Source organism: Nymphalis io, chromosome 1 (genome assembly GCF_905147045.1).
Source record: "Nymphalis io chromosome 1, ilAglIoxx1.1, whole genome shotgun sequence".
Lineage (NCBI taxonomy): Eukaryota > Metazoa > Arthropoda > Insecta > Lepidoptera > Nymphalidae > Nymphalis > Nymphalis io.
In genome coordinates this window covers 60,574-83,238 of record NC_065888.1, presented here as the reverse complement: position 1 = coordinate 83,238, position 22,665 = coordinate 60,574, and the positions used below count along the sequence as shown (strand labels likewise).

The 22,665-nt window shown below is 36.9% G+C and overlaps 1 protein-coding gene across 6 annotated transcripts in view; it reads left to right on the top strand.

The window, feature by feature from the left end:
• LOC126771384 (zwei Ig domain protein zig-8-like) overlaps positions 1–18,406 on the top strand; it is a 434,006-nt gene extending 415,600 nt beyond the window's left edge. For 3 of the 6 annotated variants that reach the window (XM_050491254.1, XM_050491275.1, XM_050491248.1), the window contains 3 exons: positions 11,015–11,157; positions 14,640–14,811; positions 15,009–18,406. In XM_050491254.1, the coding sequence (XP_050347211.1) occupies positions 11,015–11,157; positions 14,640–14,811; positions 15,009–15,133 (440 nt within the window). In that variant the 3' untranslated portion in view covers positions 15,134–18,406. The remainder of the gene's footprint in view (positions 1–11,014; positions 11,158–14,639; positions 14,812–15,008) is intronic. The other 3 variants (XM_050491282.1, XM_050491267.1, XM_050491260.1) reach the window with 2 other exon arrangements.
• Positions 18,407–22,665: the final 4,259 nt, after the last annotated feature.

Genomic DNA, 22,665 nt, shown 5'->3' with positions numbered 1-22,665 from the left:
CCAATAGTGACAGTTAATAACAGTTAAATTAAAACTTCATAATATAAATTAATAATTCAAACGAAATTCGAGTGAATAATATAACTGTTTGTGTAAAACGCGTAAGCGCCACGATTCGCACGGCGCTTAAAACCTTCCGTGCGGCAACAGTGCAGCGGTGAGCTGTTTATCGAGAAGTTGTTTTTATTCACATTGTTGTATTATAACTACGACGCTGTTAATTTTAAATTAGACTTACCCTCCAAATTATTTATTCTTTCCTTTGATAAATATCAATATTTATAATATTGATATTAGGAACATAATATTTTATTTTACTTACAAAAATGTCATCCAAATGCAAAGTTTGCAGTAATCTTATTCTAAAGAAAGAGGAGATAAGTTGTATGGTCTGTACAGAAAAGTATCATTACAACTGTTTGAAAATTAGCAATGCACAGTTTAAAAGGATGACAGCTAAAATTAAAGAATCGTACTCTTGTCACAACTGTACTGATAAAAAATCGAACACATCGCCGTCTTCGGTGTCATATTCGAATCCCAATTCCCCTTTATCAATGGAAAGTATTGAAACAATATTAGACAAAAAATTTTTAGAAATGAAAAACTGTTTTATGGCAGAACTAAAACAAACTATTTTATTAGAAATTAAAAATAATCTGGCTACACTTTCAAAAGAACAACAGAGCCTCATATCATCTCACATGGAATTGCAAGCGGAGCATAGCAAACTATCCGAGGAAAATTCCGCTTTAAAAGCTCATGTATCATCGTTACAAGAAGGTGTAGATGATCTTATTTATCAAAACTCAAAACATCAGCAATGGGCGCGGCAACAGAATATAGAAATTATAGGCGTTCCAGAACTAAAAAATGAGTGCGTGAGAGATATTGTAATTAATATTAGTAGACATGCAGGTGTTCAACTAGAGTGTAATGATATTGAATTTGCAAATAGAGTGCAACCTAAAAGAAGTATCAATGGCAGACCAAAAGTAATAGTCGCTAAACTTAAAAACAGACTTGTTAAAGACAGTATTCTCTCCGGCCTAAAGAAAACGCGTGGTATCACGACGAAAGACATAAACATTGCTGGCAACCCAAATAAAATTTTCGTGAAAGATCATCTTACACTACAAAACAAGATGTTACTTCAGAAATGTAAATCACTTGCATCCGAAAAAGCGTACAAATTTGTGTGGACAAAAAACTGTCTAATTTTTGTCCGAAAAAACGAAAAATCACAGGCCATCGCAATAAACTCAGAAAAGGACCTTATAAAAATGATTTAATAACTAAAAAATTGTATGTATTATTAGATTTTTTTTAATTTTTACACTTTTCCGCAATACTTTTTCTTATATTTTTGCTTTTTATTTGTAATAAAAAAATTTACACTTAAAGGCGACGCACACACACTTTCCATCACTCATACAAACACTCTCACACATACTGCTTTAATATTGGTTATGTTGACTTTTGACCGTCTTAGATCACTTAGCTTTACAATTATTTTGTTCCGTTTTAATGAGTGTCTTAGTAATGCTTTAATTTCTACCCAACCATCATGAAACCATCGATAAACTGTTACTACCAGAACGTCCGCGGTCTTCGCACTAAATTGGATGACTTACATAAGAATATTCTTAGCCATGACTTTGACTTAATCTTTATTACTGAAACCTGGCTTAATGATAGTTTCTTAGCCGATGAAATATGTGATAATAGATATGATGTTTTTAGGTGTGATCGTAATAAGTATACTTCAGTTAAAGGCATTGGTGGCGGTGTATTAATATGTGCTAAAAATGTTTTTCAAGCCGAAGCTAGAAATGAATTTGTTGGGGAGGGAATTGAAATTATTTGGATATCAGTTAAAGCACGAGTTTTCGCTAATACTCAGTGTCACGCAATTCATTTTGGTGTAACGTACATACCGGGTGACTCTCTGCATTCTCATCGCCGCTAGCACTACGACACCCATCCACAACATAGTCTGTGTCACCTAATTTAAATTTATATTTATATTCATTCTTTTTTTTATTTTATTTATTTTGTATTTTTTTTATAGATATTTTGTTACTTACATTTTTTTTTTTACCAAAACTGTGTGTTGCTACTTCTGTTTATTGATATTAAGTTTGCATAACTCAATGGAAAACAGTAATTGGCTCTATTTTTTGTATTTTTTTTATTTTTAATGCTTGTATTTTGTATAATATGCTGTTGTTTTCCTTAAATAAATAAATAAATAAACACAATAACGTTTGCTATCTACTATCGGTTAAGGAGGATGTGTTCCATTCTGAACTATCTTGACAATTAAAGTTTTGAAATATATTTTTACAAAACATTAATTATTAATATTATAAAAGAATTTCAGTATTAGTGCTTTTGTACCAATAACAATAAACGAACTCTTCTCAATATGTAATGTGACACCATATAGCTTAATCACAATCAACTAATAGTCTTTCAATTACATATCGTCCTGCATCCAATCCTCCGATACCACGCAAACGGTAAAGTTGCTTATTTATAGCGACCCTCGATTATACCATTCTTTTTCTCTTCGCGTCCTGAATATCGTATTACTCTAAGAATCGTCAGGGAATGTAGGTTTCTATGGCTTTTTAATACGTGCTATAATACAATAATAATAAAAGGATGGGAGTTGTAGTTTTAATACTCCAGGTCATTTGATAGTTTAAAAAACTTCTAAGTAACGACCCGGTTTCAGCTTTCTTACATACCATATGTATGATGTTAAAGACAATGGCGGTGTGCTTTAAAGATAGCAGTAGTGTCTCATGCATCAGTAAATATAATTCAGATATATCGAAACAGTTTTCAATAATTACTCGCTTGCCTTTGTCCCATTTAAGGACTCACTGACAGTCAATTTGTTAGACTTCTATGGACAGCCTCTTGCGTGACGTGACGTGACGTGACGTCGAGGTGCTATGTACTAATGATATTGATTACTGCACTTAACATTAAAAAAAACCTTAATCGGGTAATACGACACCCACAAGTTTACATGAGGGTGTTTGCCAGAAACGACACAGCATTCAATTTTTGTAATTATTTACAAAATATATTTATTTTAGTTGGCTATGTCGTTATAAAGATTTGCTTTAATTTTATAGGAAATATGGTATTATACGCAGGTCAATGTATTTTAGTATAGGCCGAGAAGATCGGAACTCGCTTGGAATTTTGGCATTCAACTTCATTCAACGACCATATACATCACTTGGACAGAATGCATTCTTGTGTTGTCGTTTAATACTCAGAACTGCTTCATAACCAAACTGTAACGTATGTATGATGATAATATATATATTAGGTTAATGACATCTTTAGTATTAAATGGGCCGTTTTTTGTAATATAAAACTGGTACCAGAACATGCAGCGCGTTTCAGTGAAGGTTTTAGTATACAATATAATTACATAAGTAGCGACGCTTGGAAGTTTACATTTTTATAATGCTTACAATTTAATATTCTTGTACATAAACTCCATTCAACAAACACGACCGATTTAAAGTACAATTTATCAGCTAGCCAGGAATACGACCCGTGAAGTAACAAAACCTAACAAGACTCGAGTAAAACTGCATATGTTTGAGGTCAGTACAAATGATTATCCTTAGTATGATTGAATCGAATCTACGATCCCAAAGTAGCCTGTCGCCATTAATTACTTATATGTTACTCTGTCATTTAGATCCGATAAACTATTTAGTCTCGGTATTAATTCCATTATAAGCGTATCGTTTAAATCCAAGAAAATAAAAGAAACTTGAATATGCTCCGAATTCAGTCGAGACTAAGACAGAGAAATGTTCGCCATTCATCTGGCTTGTTTGAGTGCAACCTCGGAGACCTCGCCCTCGTTCCCTTTCCAAATCATTCCGCAGTTTTTTAACATTCAAATTTGTAACGGCCTAAAGATGTCCCACTACTGGGCTAAGATCTGCTGTCCTTTTTGAGGAGAAGGTTTTGAACTTGTTCCACCACGCTGCTCCAATGCGGGTTAGTAAGCTTCTGGCTATCAAATATCTATTGAATATATATCTTGGGAATGCTACTCAATGAACCAAAAGTATTTTTAAGGCGAGATCTTATAAAATTAATTATTACAATTTCATATTTATGTATTAGCTAATTCGCGTTTAATTTAATTAAAATATGATTTATTTTAATTTTATAGCACGAGATCACATGCATCTGCAAAGAATATTTCCCTCATGCAACGAGCGCACGACGACAACGACGAGGCTAATAACTCGTCTGGCTTTCATTACGATTTCCATGAAGTCGTTTGATCCGATGCGTGCAGATACACACCCCTTGCTATAATAATCCTTCAGCTGCTTACGTGTCACGAGAAATGCAGCAGTAACATGTTAACAGCTCTCAAACTGTCGACACGGCGCGACGTGTCTCACGAGTGCTTGTTTCACATATCTGGCGCTAAATAACGTTATTACTTTCAACGAAAGCAACATATTCTTACCTAACCCTTTGTGGCTTATTACTCCGCTTACCTTACTCTTATTATTTAAAAGGAAGGTTCGTTAGGGCGGTTTCTCTTTCGGCGTCGGTGCGATTGACGAGAACTTTCATCTCACGATAAGTTATAATTTAAACATATCACAAAAAGTAAAGTTACCGCCCCTATGTGCCCCACTGATTGGCTAAGACTTCATGTTATTTTGAGAAGACGACTTGGTGCTATTCCACCACGCTGCTCCAACACATGTCCGTAGATACACATGTTGACGTACACACACTGTGTGTGCAATTACAGGCTGCGTCACTATGTTTTCCTTCACCGCCGAACAATAAATTAATTAAAAACACACATAAACACATGACAATTCTAAACTCCTTGCCTTGGCTTGAACCCGCACTCTTCGTTTAAGAGTCTCGTGTACTAACCACTGCGTTATCTCGGCTATTATTGCACAATAAATAACGAACACAATTAAACACAACACAACAAAACACAATTAAACATGTCAAAAAATCATGTCTGAATATAACGAACCATTATTTTTTTTTATTTTTTTTTATTTTTTTTTTTTCAATATATCTCTTGTAATGCAAAACGCCAGGACGCCATTACTCATGTGATTATTATGAAGCAGATCTCCTAGTAACGAAGCGCTTTAAGACCGCTTCAGCTACTAGAAGTGGGTTAAAATATATAATGTAAAAGGCAGACTTCATCGGGGCTTACGCGCCATCTCTCATATGCATGCATTATTTATCTCCAGCAGCGCCGCGCGGACAATCTCTATGCGGGACTCTTATTGAATCATGACTTGTATTAGAATTTATACTCACTAGTGTAATGGAACCTCGGCTGCAACCTGAATAGTTTATATGGAATTTGGTACGTATTACTTTCGTGTAATTAACTCACTGTGAAGTAAGGCTTTGTGCAAGCTCGTCTGTGTAGGTACCACCCCATAATCTTTCGCTAAACAGCATTCGTTAGTACTGTTGTGTTCCGTTTAGATGAGTGAGTTAGTCAATATAATTACTTGCGTATCTAAGTTCCTCTGGTTGGCAACGCAATTGCGGTGAATAGAATGATTAATATTATTGTTTTGTGTTTTCAATGTCAAAGGTCATCATAACTCTAATTCCTAACCAATCTCGTATATTAACTTTAAAAAAAAACAAAGTTATGCAGTATCATCGTTTGGGTACTTTATTGAAATAAAATTTGTCGGTAACCAGGATGTTGTAAGAGCTTTTCACATAGCGCAATAGCTTGTGACACGACTCTATCGTAATTGTCTAACGTTTATCTCTTTGTAATCAGAGTAACTGTTACGAACATAAATAGGTAGTAATAGTACGCGCTTAGTATTGATAGATATATAAAATGTTCACATCGAGCTACTTTGCAATTAAATAAAGTCGTCATGTACATGTTGCACGCATGACGTCACGGACCGAGCTCAATATCATTATCAATCACGATAAGACAGATTTAAAACTTAACACTTAGCGACGGATGTTCTGCAAGAAATAAGAAAGGTTTTCATAATTCTATATAAAAATATGATGTATTATTGAAACTTCTACAAATACACTTTTAATTAGTGACTCTCATAAAGTTCATACCGTCACGTGTCAGCCGGGCCATCAACCCTCATCATTCCACGTCACTGACTGCTATGCACTCCTACTGATGAACTATGCGTTTATAACGAACTCGAATACATGTCATTTTGCCGATTCATTTCTCTCTATACAGGCTGAGATCTTCATATAGTTTGTATTCGTGTATTTATTAGTCTTGTTTTTCGAATATTTTATTACTTTATTAATACGTATCAATACAATTCACCAAAGTTCTTAATACCACTAGAAGCGACCCAAAATGTTATTAAATTACAATGTATTACTATCCCCCTTCAGGGCTATCCGGCTATGAAAATATTATTTCGTAGTTGTCATAATAATTACTATTACTAATAAACGAACAAATAACATATTTTTGTGATACGAAACAGTGCTCGCTTTCTAAGTAAGTTATCGGATTGTATTGAACATTACGAAATGAATATAATATGGAGCCGACTTCTCTTTAACCGAAAAATCAACGTGTGAATGCGCCGAGCTCCGCGCAGCCGGCACCGTCCCCGCGGCGCCGACACCATTCCAAACTGCAAATAAAATAAAATGCTTTGCAGAAAAATTGAAAATTCAATAACTCTCTCGCAGAGGAGCGATCTCCTCCCGATTGCGACTTTAAAACATGATGGATGATACATTTTTTTTGCGCGTTTTTACTCCAAATTCGTGTTAGAACTTTGGAACGATCACTGGCATCTCATGTATTTCGCTTGATTGACACGTAACATTAATTCTAGGAATCTGTAAGGGGCTCGTACTGACGCGTCCGTTTCGATTCGAATTCGAGTGAATCGTGAAACGTAATAATTAGTTTATATGACACCTTACGTTCAAGAAACTTAAGTGCAAAGACCTGCCGCGAGGGGGAAGGGGCCACCCCCCAGTGTTAATGAGCAAAGTTGCAGTGCGTCTACTGAGCTTATACGGGAATAATAAGCGCAATTAGAACGCGCCCCGTTTCACTACCACTGACCCCAACAGGTCACTCTCCTGACTTGGAACTCTGAACCACCGACCCATTAACACTTACAGATTTCTTGCATAATATAACATTACAAAAATTTTTATTCCTCCGATATGGCACCTGCATGGGGGTTTTCCATATAAGTAGGTAACACATTCGTGTTAAACACATTCTAACGAAACTTCCATCGACTTTATACTAAGTTTACTACAGCTATAATCAAATGCTTTACTCTTGATTATTAATATAATATTTGAAACATTCATTGTTTGCAGTGATATAGAAAAATAATTCGATACAGTCGACTGTCAGCAAATACCGTAAAGTGTAGCGCACATCTGCGTGCGGCTCCAGAGCGCTGTCAGCGCGATGGCGCACTTCCAAGGCGGCGAGTCGTAACCGGCAGTGACGGGCCCGCATTTATGTTTTACATTGAATCCTAAGATCTCACCACTTTCGGTAACCCCCTCGCTCTGGCAACTCGGCTTTACTGTTGCCTTTTATTTACTTAGTTTAAAAGTAATTGCCATGCTTATAAAGCAAAGCAGTTTGATTCATTCCAATATTAATTTACAACCAACACCTATACCTCTGTTTATTACAAATATAAATAATCAATATACTCTCTATATATTAGTTTATCATACGCCTATTCATTTTATACAACATTGCATCCGCCATGTCTCCTTCAAAGTTCGCGACTCGTAAGAAAGTGAGCGTTTAATGCAACAAAAGAGCAAGCGATTAAACCAATTTGTCACGGGTGAGGCTAAGTGCGCCACTAGCTCCCACGCTATGCTCCTCGCTCCCTGCTCCCCGCTCCCCGTTCTCCGCTCCGCACAAAACCTAACAAACTATGAACTGCACCCAACGAGCGCAATTGTTCCTCGTCGTCGTCGTCGGCGTCGTCTCTCCGACTCGGCTATTGTTTGCGCGTCGCTAATTTGTATTAGCGACTGTGACCATTAGTATTACCCAGCTTGCGTCTGCTTAAAGAGGTTGCATTACTTAGATCGAACTATATTTTATATTACCTTATTCTATACACACTGTCTGCATGAGTTAATATATATATCCAATTACAATCATTCTATTTCTTCCTTAATATATGATACTTAAAGTTAGTTCCAATTGTATGTAGAGAACATTCTTCATGAGCTGATGAGGCGAGGCGTACTTAGAGTACGGCTGGCAGTGGAATTATGACGACATATAGTATAGAATTAACTGAAATACTTTTCGTTAGAACCTTGTTACTCTATTCAATTATATTCTTACATAACATGTTTTGGCGATAGTTGGGCAAACGTTCGTAAATTAAGTTAATGTTTGCTGCATTACGATATCACAAGTATCACTAAGAACTACTGAGCCGATTACTACACAGCTTAAATAATTAAAATTGAATATTACAATTAAAACTTTGATTTTTAACTGACAAAAAAGAAAAGGTGGACAAGTATGACTTTTATGTTTACTACACTGTCAAGAACATACTGCTCTTCGGCCAAAGCCAATTCAAATCCAAGCCAATGGTAATGAAAATGTAATAAAAACCTATGAACATTGTACGTCGACCGACGTTCGAGCAATGGCCCTTCCCTTTAATTTCTCTTTAATGTACGTACGTAAATCAGCGTGGTGGGCGCTGGAGCAAGCGACCGAAGAGAAGCAACATTTACCGATCCTAACGCATATTTAACACGGGCGTTTAGTGAGGTTTCTCACTTAACTTACAAATATATATTCGTTCCATAGCTTACGAATATATAAGAAATCCAAAGCCAACGGTAACCTCACCAATAAGTAATCAATTTGATCAATTGCCTTCCAAAAAAAAATGTATCCTTTTTTATCTAGTTTTAAAAGCGAAAGGCAACATTATAAATAAATAAGTATAGTTGCCAACCACGTAGCATTGTTCAAATGCTGAACAGAACCGTAGTCATAAACATTCTCGGCACGATATCATTTCGTTGAATATATTTTGATGTTATCTCTCTGTTTACAATTTCAGACTAATTTGAGTCGTACTGAGACGGGCGTGGTAAGTGCTATTTACGTTTAGCGTAATTAAACTTATTTGCGTCTATTGAGACTCGAACGAGCTCTTGTTATGCGTTGCGCACCTCATTAATATTAAAATATATACAAACAATAGATACGGGTTTTATATCTCCGTAGGATTTCTTGATCGCTTTATTCTATATTATCGTGAATATTTAATATATATTCAATAATCTGGGCTAGCCAAAATCAATGATTACATTTACTGTGGATGTTTAAATAACATATTAATAAAGCAGGTTCATTAGTCGTTTTGGCTTTATACTTTATACTTTTGTGATAGCTCTTCAACAAATACACATAGATAACATATAAAATATTTATATAACTTCTCAAATAAGAAATCTCGTACTTTAGCAAATTTATCACAGTGAGTGTGGATTGAATAGTAAATACTCTCGGGAGGCTCCCAGAGAGCGTTAGCATAAGTTTACAATCAGCAAAGACATAGCGAAAAATAAGCTCCAAACCTTCTCCTCAAAAAGAGGAGAGGAGGCCTTTAGCCCAGCAGTGGGACATTCACAGGCTGTTACGGACGGATAGCGAAAAATAAAAAATTAATACAAAAAATACAAATCGATAGTTCTCAATCTTGCCGTTTTACGAAGTCTGTTAAAAGTTGGTAAAACGTCAATCGCGATCGTTATTTGATATCGGGACTCATCCGTCTCACTATCTCAGTCTGGTCACACGTTTATTATGTAAATTTTACTATAATCGCAAATTGTCATCTTTGAATTTAAATTCCTTTATATTACTTTACGAAAAAGATAAACTCCGGATAAATCTATAATAATTGAAGCAGGCGCGGTATTTATAAGTTACATTATGTAGATAATGCGGCTTTGTTCGGTGGGTCGGTCTCTGATAGTAATGATCCAATTAAAATTTAACAACACTTATAGCAATGAACAAACAGTTATGCCTCAATTGTAGACAAAAATGCAATTGAAACACGAATCTTTTTACCTTCAAACGAGGCGTGAAGAGGCATCTTGCCGTCCCGGCAGGGCGGGGGCGGCTAGTGCAGAACATTCTTCCCGGCTATACTGCCGTCGTCGCGTTTGAATTCTACTATCACTTACCATCAGGTGGAAAGGGGTGATTTGTCTCCCCTGCATATAAAAAAAGATACATAAATATATATCGCACTTTTCTCCTCTCCTCTCAACTCCTCGCTGTCCATTTATTTACAAATCGCTATTGTGGATATAATTTTTTTTTATCATTGGAACATTTCAAATCACATGACAATCTGTTTATAATTTAACTAGTAACCGGTTCAATTTGGATTAAAAAAATAAGCATACCTTTATTGATAGCAATAATATGATCGGATGAAGCTTAAAACGACGCCTTTAATGATACTGACTGTATTAACGTGTCCACCGCCACATGTGTTGAACGCGCACATTTTACGGTCCTACTAAAATTATTAGCTGTGGTTTGTCGCTCGATATGTAAGCAATTAACAATAGCGGTGTAAAATTTAATTTATTACCTAAAATTATCAGAGATATAAAATAATTATTCTTTTATAAATATCTTCTTTTAAGTCGCAAGGTTTAAAAAAATATGATCTGTTCATAAGCGACGACGTCGGGTGAGCGAGTGTGATGTAGTGCGCTCTGGAGACTGGGACTGGGGGCGTGTTTTCACGCTGCGTACATATTATATACCAGCCAGTATGGTGATACTTAATTGAATTACAGTGTAAACTTAAAAATAAATATTACAATATCGTTTTATATAATGTACTGACGCACCATCAACTACGTAATATAATGACCGAATATCAATATTAATTAAATTAATCCATTCCAGTGCCGTCAGCGCGTATCCTCGGCGGCCCAGACCTGCACGTCGATATCGGCTCCACCATCAACCTCACTTGCCTCATCCAATTCAGCCCCGAGCCGCCCGCCTACATCTTCTGGTACCACGAGGACGAGGTGAGCGGACGCAAAGTAATTATTCACTTCACTTTATTACTTACTACCTTAGTTTGTAACGTATCGCATGAGAACCCCCAGAACGATAATGCCGAGCTTTCTTAGCCCGGCTTATTATAACGACCAGTCTGCTAAATAATCAGGAGCCTACAATATCGATTGGGCGTTAGCAATAAACTTGAAATATTCTCATTCACCAATACTATACATACGAATATATCGCTTTCTGGGTGTACTTATGTTATTTACAAATTAGTAATAACAACTTAACGACCTCGCTTTAATCTCTAGATAAATATTGTATCATATCGTATGTCATAATATGAAATATGTTTTGATCTATGTTTGTCTGATTGTCTATAGATGTATAATACAAAAACCTCTGAATTATTGAATTATATACATTATTAAAGTCTTATTAATTAATAAGGATTATGTCAAAATATACCACGACCGCAATCGACACGTGCGGGTTCGCAGACAATTGTTACTGGTGGTAGAGCTTTGTACAAGCTCGTCTGGGTAGGTACCACCCACTTATCTGATATTCTACCGCAAAACAGCAGTACTTGGTATTGTTGTGTTTCGGTTTGAAGGGCGAGTGAGCCAGTGTAATTACAGGCACATAAAATCTTAGGTCCCAAGTTTAGTGGCGCATTGGCAATGTAAGCGATGGTAAACATTTCTTACAGTGCCAATGTCTAAGGGCGTTGGTGACCACTTACCATCAGGTGGCCCATATGCTCGTCCACCTTCCTATTCTACAAAAAGAAAAAACACATAAAGCAACTGTCAATTTATTACTAATATTTCATACTTATCTTGTTATAAGATAATACCGACTGTTATTATTATGAATAGTTATGAAACTCGGGCTAGTTTAGTTTAACATTCTTAACTATTAATATTAAGTTTAAAGGTAATTATCAAATTGAATCTTATTCTTAATGCACAATGACACATTATCGCTTCTCTTCTTAATCGTATTGAATAAAATCAAAATTTCATTGTTATTCGACCCAAGGCGTTATTAAAAACGGAAGATATTTTAATTCAACTATGAAGAGATAATCTAAAATTGTAGCGTGTCACAAATTTGTGATATTCATATTGTTCAAATGATCAAAAAATTAATTCAAATTAATAAAACAAATTTTTCTTTTATAAAGTCATTCTTTAAAATATATTTTTAAAAAACTGTAATAATCGCGATTAATTCGATATTTAAACTTTACTGAAGCTTGTATTTCGATTAACTGAAATCTCGGAAACTGCGCAGTTAACAATTCTTAATGAACATTACATTAATCGATGGTAGGTACATCTTTTTGCGAACCCGTCTAATCTCGTAATGCTAACCTTTATTCTATAGCTTTAAATTATTGTGTTCCGATTGGAAAAGCGAGTGAGCCAGTGTTCTCGTAATTACAAACACAAGACATATACGACAACTAAAATTATTTTATTAAAAAGAAAAATGTTAATTATTTTGAATATTTTAGAAACACAATTGTCTTAATAGAGGCAGGCAAAAATAGAATTTAAGATTTTTAAATCACACGATGTATCTAATATGAATTATGTATACAAGCACAGAATAGTTTATCTAAGTAGACAGTCCATATTCATGAGTCGCTGCCGACCGCGAGCGGCCGTCGCATCGTCGTCTCGAGACGCCCCCGCGCCGTGCGAATAACCTTTTATTAACAGCGCGCTAAATTTACATACTTCCTCAGAGTACTGTTTAATGTATGTGTTAAGACTTCGTGTAGGCTATTTGGGAACCTATTCCGAGTATTAAATAAATCATGTTGATTTGAATTTAAATTTTAACAAACATTTGAACTGCTATTTTCTATAGTGACAGTGTACACTAATCGAGCGATACGAGTTCGTCGACTGAACACTGCACTGGGTGCTAATTAAGCGTTAAAATACACTTTGTGTAAATTTGGAATATTTAACTCCTACGAATGAATATTTTAATGTAAGCGAACCCGACTAGTGTTACAGATGGTCCGATATGTATTCAGTATCGTTTCGGTATATATTTTTTAAATAAAAATTTATTACGAGTATAGCTATAGTATAGCTCTATATAAAAACTCTTTTCAAAGAAAATGACATGGATACGTGAGCTCTGGGCTCGTATAGAAATAAGTCATTTTCGCGTAAACAGCGCTCTTCATTAGTATAATACGACTTCAAATGACGGCTGATAAACATATCTACTCTCCACCAACCTCTCTTTCTCTTAGCATAAAATAGAAAGAGACGCAGATAGTGATTGAGTCTAAGCGTTACAAGCCTCGCGGTTCTGAGGGCATACTCAATAGGTAATCAAAGCTAAGGGGATCAATTAGTGTCACTCGTAAAGTTGATATCAATATCCCGATAGAGTTTGAACCACGGCGAATTGCACTTGTTGACGTTCCCTGGTGCCAATTAAGGAAAAAGTCGAAAATTAAATTTACATAAAAAATAAAATGGTGTACTCGATTGAATGAAATGCTGTTTATTAAGCACCTTGTCCTTTTTAATAAACCTTATGATAACCATAGGACTGTAAAAAAAACGACGAGACTAAACCTCAAACCATCCAATCGATACAGCGGGTACCGTCATTATAATACAAGTTTACATGAGAATAGGGTCTACGCTTATATCTAGGTGTACGTAGTATTGCGCTGCAACCGCTACGAAACTCCCTTAAATAAAATTGTTACATATGATTTAATAAAACCAATCCAAGACCGATATTATTATACCTTATAAAGTATATGGACAAATAATCATTTGCGTAAGTATATTTTCTTGCATGTAACATGCACTTGTTATTGCATGTGCTACTAATTAATGTCAGTTAGTTGTCTCGTGATACGTGGACGGGAAGCAAACGCCCGATTTGAGGCTTATTAGATACAATTATTTGAAGAGAACTTTAGCTAACGATAGTTGCCGGCGGACAGACGGACGGAACTGCCGCACTCCGTAATTAAAACCGTGTCCGCGATGTTTATGAGCTTCATTAAAATTTACACAATTTGAAAACTTCTTCAATTTATGCCCGAAACTTTTGACCAGTTTAATTTAACTGCTATGAATTCCGGTCAGTTAACACATTATTTAAGAGTATTATAAAAAGTCGAGTGTATCCGTATAGACGAGTTTAACTTGTGAGAGTCACGCGTGTAAATAATATTCTGAAACATACGTCACGTCACTTTTGATTTCTGGGAAATGTGACTTAAAAGTTAAGTAACAGCCTGAGAATGTCCTTCTGCTGGGCTAAGATCTCCTCTCCCTTTGAAGACAATGCTTGGAGCTTATACCACTACGCTGCTTCAATGCTCATTCAAATATCAATATCATATAAATAAATCCTCAGTTTACTTACCTATATAATATCTTAAATGATTTTATTTGAGAAGTACGAAGATATATATAGTTATAGTCATCGTGTGACATTGTGGCGCTTGTCCCTGTATGTTGTGAAGCAGGTGATATCGTACGACTCTTCGCGCGGTGGCGTGTCGGTGGTCACAGAGAAGGGCGCCGCCACCACCTCCTACCTGCTAGTGCAGGACGCCACGCCGGCGGACTCGGGCCGATACTCGTGCGCGCCCTCCAACGCCGAGCTTGCCTCAGTGCGCGTGCACGTACTCAACGGTAACTTACCATGCCTCACCGTCTACTTATCATCTTCCAATAATCTGGATCCCTACCACGCCGAACCTAACCAAGCTACATAAAGAAAGCTCCGGTTTTCTTATCGCCTCTAGAAGATGTCAACAATATATCAATGTAACGGCACAACTACAAGTCTTGCTCAATTTGTCTAATTTTTAACAAAAATGCACATTCAGGAGAGCGACCGGCGGCGATGCAGACGGGCTCGGCGGGCCTCTCCAACAGCTGGCGCTGCATAATTGCGCTGCTGGCGGCCTGTGCTCTGCACGCACGGTTGCTGCGCGCGCAGCTCGCCAGCTGATGCGCGCGCGCCGCTCCACGCGCTACACGGACTCTGCCAGTGCACAGTGTCGCCGCCTAGTGAATAATATATGTTGTTCTATCTCGTACATAATTTTATCCGGTGAAAACTTAGTTTTCGATTACATAAGAAATAAAATTATTTAAAAGATTAGAGATTTTACAATAAATGTAAGATTTTTATGAGCGAGTAAGGTTTGCTCTCTGTTGGCCGCTGCTTGCCGTCGTAATTTAGAAAATCGACAAAGGCCTAAAAGAATCGTTCTCATAAAATACAATTTTGATTGCAAATTATTTTTACAATCTGCGTTGGTTTTAAGATTTAATATTGACGTACTTGCGTAATGCCATTTCAATGTTCATTGTTTATATAATTAATAAATCCACCTCAGTAGTGGCCGGCAGAGAGCTAGCTCGGACTAGACTGTTCTTGTGAGTGGCCTTCGTCCTTCGCTCCTCCTCACTGTAAATAATCACGTATAATATAAGGGGATGAGTTGTATCGTATCAATATTTGTACATGTGACGTACACAGCGGCCGATGTTGCAGTAGTTAGGTTTAATATTCGTATACCATTTGAGTTTTCATAAAAATGTTAGTCAAATTGCACATTTCATTAATATTATTGTCCTTTAAACAATGCTTATCGTCAAACGAGATGTAAATTGTCATTTCCACTCAGATCACTGAACACAACGATAAACGTAACGTTCAGACATTGCGCGGCGAACGTATTCGAAATCATCGAAATTTTGTCGCTTATCCTTGCAAGCAGCACGAATGCGAACACATGTACTTATGTAGGTACTTTAATCATAATATGTCAACATAACAAAAGACCACGAGAATGTCCACGTGTGGACGTGACCTTTTGGTACATGTACTGCTTGTGCATCGAAGCTCGTTGCTAATAAGTTCTTTTTCATAGTAGTTGTCAACTAAAATTCATGAAATCATGAAAAGTATTTATAATATAATTTCCTTTGAAGTCATTAAACCTTTACTCTTAAGATGTTCATTCGATATTATATCTAAGAAAGCGCCTTTAGATATAATTAACTCTGTCAGTAAGTATCGCGTGCCGTCAGCGCACCGTCACTGAGAATGTTCCCGCGCAGTACTAGTTCCATTCCAACATCTTTTGTATATTATAAATATAAATGAATAGTATACTTCTATAAAAGTATCAATACTGATAATATGTGGAATTCAAGATTTGTCAAAAAAAATATTTACCATTATAACATTAGTTCATTGATTAGATTAGATACATACATATACGGATAGGATTTCGATTTTAGTTTATTTATTTATTGAAAAGTAAAAACAGCGTTACATTTTATTTTTGTATACATTTAATAAGTTTTATTAACATATAAAAATTATATTATTATATAAAATATTAATATTTGACGACTGTTTGATGAACGATAGAAAGTAATACACAATTGTATCGCACATTTCATGTTTGTAGAATTATAACTTTTATAATAACGCAAGGTTGTCGCCGTGTGTGCTGTGCTACACTGTGTCGATATATGTTTCAAATTAAAAATGTTTTGTTTTCACTTTCCGAACAGAGTAACAATAATTAAAAATCCATTAAATTAATATAATCTCGTCTCAATGAGAGAGTGTGGAATATGACTCACGGATGTTTGTGAAGCTAAAGGAAAGTGTGAGTTTAATATAGAGATATTAAGTAGGAGTTATCATCCAAACGACACAGACAGTCGAGCGATAGCGGTAGACATGATATCGACGCATTTACATCGCATCCACATCTTTTTTAATCGTTAATTAATAGGTGATGTGACTCGCATGAGAAAGCCTTAATCAGTGTCGGATCAGCCCGTGTGTGGACCTCGACGTCGCCGCCGTGCTCGGAGCGCGTACCCAGACTCGAGCTGCGAAATGAGAGTTTAATACAAGTGTTACAAGCGTGAGCCGTGGCGGTCGTGCGAAGAACACACACGCCTGTCTGAATCAATGTGTTCTACCGGTGTAAAGTTCGATAACTGCCAGAATATAAACTCGATATTACTTTATACTTCGACCATATTTCATATCAGAGATTAAACAAACATAGAAGCGACCTGTAACAACCAACATTTTGCTTATACTTAAAACCAAAAATGTTGTTCCTAGTTGAAATGTTATAATCTCGATTTCGTAGTCTTTGCATTTTTACAGTATTTCTTGTGGCAAAATTATGTTATCGTGTCGTGTATTTCATTGTATATTAATTTATATTAGCTAGTTTTGTATCAATAATATTTATTAACGTTTTAAGGAGAAAAAAGTGTAATAAGTGTAATATTATTATGTAATATTAAGTAAATAATATACTAAATAAAGAACCACAGAGAGGCCATGTCGTGTAGAGGAGATATTAGCACTCTAAGATAATGTTTTGTAAATTAATCTTTCCAAAAGTAAGGCTTGGATATAGTCTTTAGTTAAAGCAATTAATTAAAAAAGCTACGTGGATTTGATCGGACGTACCTACTGTTCTCTATAATTATTTTTTAATAATGAAAAGAGAATAAAGATTAAAATTGTTATGAAAAGTGGCGCAGCCGCTGTACTCAATGCTATGCGAAATAAAGCTAATTTTATGTTGTTAATTAATAAACCTAATAATATATAAATGATAAATTTTAATCTTATATAAATAGTCGACGACGAAAATTCGAAATGTTATTATACGATAACTCTCGTCGATAAATTAAGCGATAAATTAATTTATAGCAAACTTTTTTGTAATACAGAATTCCTAAAGTACTAATATTCAATATTGTTTTGTGGTAGCGGAATTCAATTCGTCGAGTGAGTCTGCGAATCACGAATCAGTATCCAATTATTGTAACCTTAATTAATTTTCGTTATGAAACTCTTCAAACAAGAATGCTGTAGTCGTAGCCTTTAGTCTTTTATGATATTCTACTATCGACTTCTCGGTGCGGACTCCTAGTAGGCCTCTACCTTCGCGTACTCGTACTACTCGACCTATTTCATTTTTTAAATTCAAAAATAAATCTTAACTATGTAAACATAAGCAAAGCATTTATTTAATATTAAAGTACTAGTTAATTGAAAGATGACGTTTGTATAGCGTAATGTAAATATTACTGATAGGAAAGTTTTACAATAAACTGATCACGGTAGAGAAGATCACTTCAAATTGTATAGTATGGAGTCTACGTATGTAAAACATAAAACTTTATGTATACATGAATCGAATAAGTTTGTTTTCAAATAAAATATTTAATATTTAAACTTGGTTTTATTTCACCGACTAGCGACTGCAGCCCCGACACCAATCGACGTGTCGTGTCGACCTCGCGTCGCCTGAAGACGAAGATGATTTCATGTCATTGCCGACATAATGTAGGCGACCTTACATTTGAAACTAAATGTACGAGAGATGCACGGCATACAAATATTGACACAGCAGCTATTTTACTGTAAATGTTTTTAATGATCAAAAGAAAGTTTATAACCAAAAGTATTACCATGCCTGGTATGGACATAAATATTTTTGTTGGATATTGAATATGAAAAGTGAGACAGTGAAACGTAATTGTGTTAAAACTGTTAATTAAGTAATTGTTATTAGTCGTGGATTATATTTAATGTCGACGGGAATGCGAGTCAGTCAAACGAATAGATTTGATTCAGTAAACATATAAAGAACAGCTCAACTCACGGATCTTTTGAGTCCGTTTATTTTTTTATTGTTGACTTCGTTAATACGAAAATGGTCATAAATTTTGCTCACTGATTTTGAGTTGTATACGTTTTCAAATTCAGAGAATTAAACTTAAATTGCTTATATGTAATCCATCCATGTTATAGGTATAATATTAGACTTATATTTTCATTTACATTTTGAGGACAAACAATATTTTACTCAAATCAAACAGCACTAGCAGTGTGCGTTTAAGGAAAAACCAATATTCATATTCATGTTTTTGGGTTACGATTATAAATTTATTATTAAACTATAAAATTCTAAATTATAATAAAGTGAAGAAACACAAAAAATCTTACACATATTCACTGAATAATCTATTATTTTTTATAAATAATAATATTTGGTATGTGATGACAATTGTTTATTACACCATTGTAATTCAAGTCTCCGTTGATGACACAATTTATGTATGTAAGTTTTGTTTAAATTTTGGAGTAATTTTAGTATAGCATCAAGCCAGACATTAAGTTATTGCTTAAAACAAACTACAATACGTCTACAAATCCCTGGCCTCCATGTACGTTATTAAGCGCCATCTATCGGCCAGCGCTATAAATCACGACCGCGCGTTGCAGGGCTTATATATATAATATATCGAATCGAATATATATATTGAGGGTATTCTCTGAATATTCTCGTATTGTGTTCGGTAAGATTATTGTATGTATAAGTCGTGCCATCTCTCCGTTTGAACATCCCCCGCTCCCCGCAACGACCCCCTCCGGTGCCAGTTGTACTCGCCGCGTCCTCCGACGTCGGCTTGAGAAAACGGCCGGTGCTAGTTGCCAGGAGTCTTCCTGCTCAGAGAAGAGAAGCGCACGAGTAGATCCTGCACTTTTTTGGTAGCCAAAAAATCCTGCAGGATCAATAAAGCAAAGGATAGCTGAAGATCAGAATTACCGGTGTGCACGGACCGAACTTCCGCTCGCGGGCGCTTAGGTGGGCCTCCCCTAGGGGTCTCACCTGGCTTGGTTGCACGCGCTGAGGTCGTGGTGCCCATGCATATCATCGTGAGCAGCAATCCGACACCACCATCATGTCTGAAGGGGGGGAGCCCCCCCCCCTTAGACCAACGCAAGCGTGGCCGAGGCAGGTCCGGCATCGCGCGGTCAGTTGTTCGAAGAGACATCTTCGACAACTCGACCGTGCCTGTCACCCTCACCCCCGCCGCCGCCCCGCGCATACGCATAGTACACGCTGAGACCGGTGGAGAGGACGTTCACCGGGCTGCTGAAGCAGACTTCGCCGCCACTGTAGCTGAGTCTACAGCAGGCGCGGAAGGAGCCAAGCGCCCGAGACCGGACTCTTCTCCGGAGTCATTGGAAGGGCAAAGGACAAGCGCCCCAAGACCGACGTCTCCACTGCATCACCGCCGTACGGATCGCCGCAGGATTCGGCATCCTCATCGCGCGCGGCATCGCCTACAACGGGCGAAGCAAGCGCAGTAGGACGGCCAAGAGAATTACCACCGCCACGATCCCCCTCCCCGATGGAGGGGGGGTCGCAAGACACCTGGCCGCGCGACTCGACGAGCTACGCGGCCCTGCCATCAACGGTCGAGGAGAGGACAGCCTCCCGTCCCACTTCACCGCAACCGGGGCCGTCAGGGGTCTCCTATGCGGCGGCCGCTGCCGCTCCAGCGTCGCCCAAGAGTCGGGCCCCTGCACCGGTACCAGCCCCAAGAACGACGCCTCGTTCCAGTTACCCGCCGATTACGGCGGAACGCCTACCGAACTGGACGAGGCACTTCGAGGTGCTGAAGAATAAACTCGGACACGCCCCGAACGCACGCCCTTTAGGAAAGGGAGTGCGCTTCTTGCCCGGATCCGCGGAGGAGTTTCAGGTCATCCAGCGCCATCTGACTGAGGCTATGAACCAGGATAAGACTATATCCTGGTTCTGCTATAGCCCAGCCGCGGAACTGCCAACCAAGGTGGCCATTAGGGGGCTGCCACTCGACACACCCCCGGAAGAGGTTATCGCCGCCCTGCGCAGTTTAGGGTTCCCTGCGCAGAGCGCGAAGGCGATCCCAGGCGGAAGAGGTCGACATGGGTACACCTACTTCGTCCAGCTGGTGCACCTGAAGGAGCAGGAGCTCACAACACTATATAGATACTGATATGATATGATACGGGCCTGATGGCATTCCTCCTTTATTTTTAAAATCATGTCGCGCTACTCTATCATATCCGATCTATTTGTTATTCAATAAATCGTTGACTACTGGTAATATGCCTTCTGTATGGAAGCGATCATATATAGTACCAATATTCAAATCAGGTAATAAGCACGACATAAAGAATTATAGACCTATTTCTAAATTATGCGTCATAGCGAAAACTTTTGAGAAAATTATCTATGATTCTATCTTTCCTTTATTACGTCCAGTTATTCTTGAACAACAACATGGATTTGTTAACTGTAGATCGACAGAGTCCAACCTCTGTGAGTTAGTGCACCGTGTTTCTTCATCTATGGATAAGGGCAACCAGGTAGATGTAGTTTATACCGACTTCTCCAAGGCTTTTGATAAAATTTCACATAACATATTACTTAAAAAATTGAAAGAAGTCGGTATACACGGCGATTTACTTCGGTGGATAAGTTCATACCTTCGAAACCGTAGCCAGGCTGTGACAATCAAAGGTTATTGCTCATCCTTCTTTCCTGTCTCTTCAGGTGTACCTCAGGGATCTCACCTTGGCCCCCTGCTTTTCAATTTATATATTAATGACGTCAATGGCATAATTAAAAACTCATGTATTCTGTTATACGCAGACGATATGAAAATTTGTAGAGAGATTGCGACTCCGTTGGATTGCTCACTTTTGCAAGAGGATCTAGACAGATTGTGTCTATATTGTAAACACAATTCTCTATATTTAAATATAAATAAATGTAGCGTCATTCCTTTTTCACGGAAACGCGATCTTACTATATATGATTATCGTCTAGACGGTGTTGAGATTAATAAAGTGACCGAGGTGAGAGACCTGGGTATACATCTGGACAATAAGTTGACCTTCGGTTTGCATATAAGTAAGACAGCGGCTAAAGCTTGTCGAATGCTTGGTTTTGTGTTTAGAACGTCGAAAGATTTCAAGAAAACTAGTACCCTAACTCTTCTATATAATTCCTTTGTACGACCTATCCTCGAATACGCTTCCACTGTTTGGAATCCGCATTACAAAACATACATACACCGATTGGAAAGAGTCCAAAATAAATTTATAAGATTTGTGCGTTTTAAGGAATTTATACATAATAATGAATGCTTAAATACGTTATCACTCGCTGACAGAAGAGCGATCAGAGATCAAATATTCTTATTTAAATTAATTAATAATTTAGTTGATTCCCCGTTTCTCTTAGGTTGTATTAGTTTCCGATGCTCTCGAATCACCACACGTAAGTGCTTACTTTTTAATCCGTCACTCACCCGAAGCAAGTATGCGCAAAATATATTTGTATACAGAGCCTGCACCGATTACAATAAACGATTTAGCGAAATTGATTTTTTTACAACAGAGAATGTTAATAAAATAAGAAAATTATTGAAAGAATACTTGTTTAATAAATAATTAATAAAATTGATATTTTTTTGTAAATTAATAATGTATATGTATATTGAATCAATTACTTGCCATAAATTGATGATTTATGATGTTACTTTAATTGTTGAAATCAAATTTAAATATTTTTAATGACATTGTTTATATTTATGTTCATTAATATTATTGTAATTTAACTTCTTGATTTTTTTTTTTAACTTTGT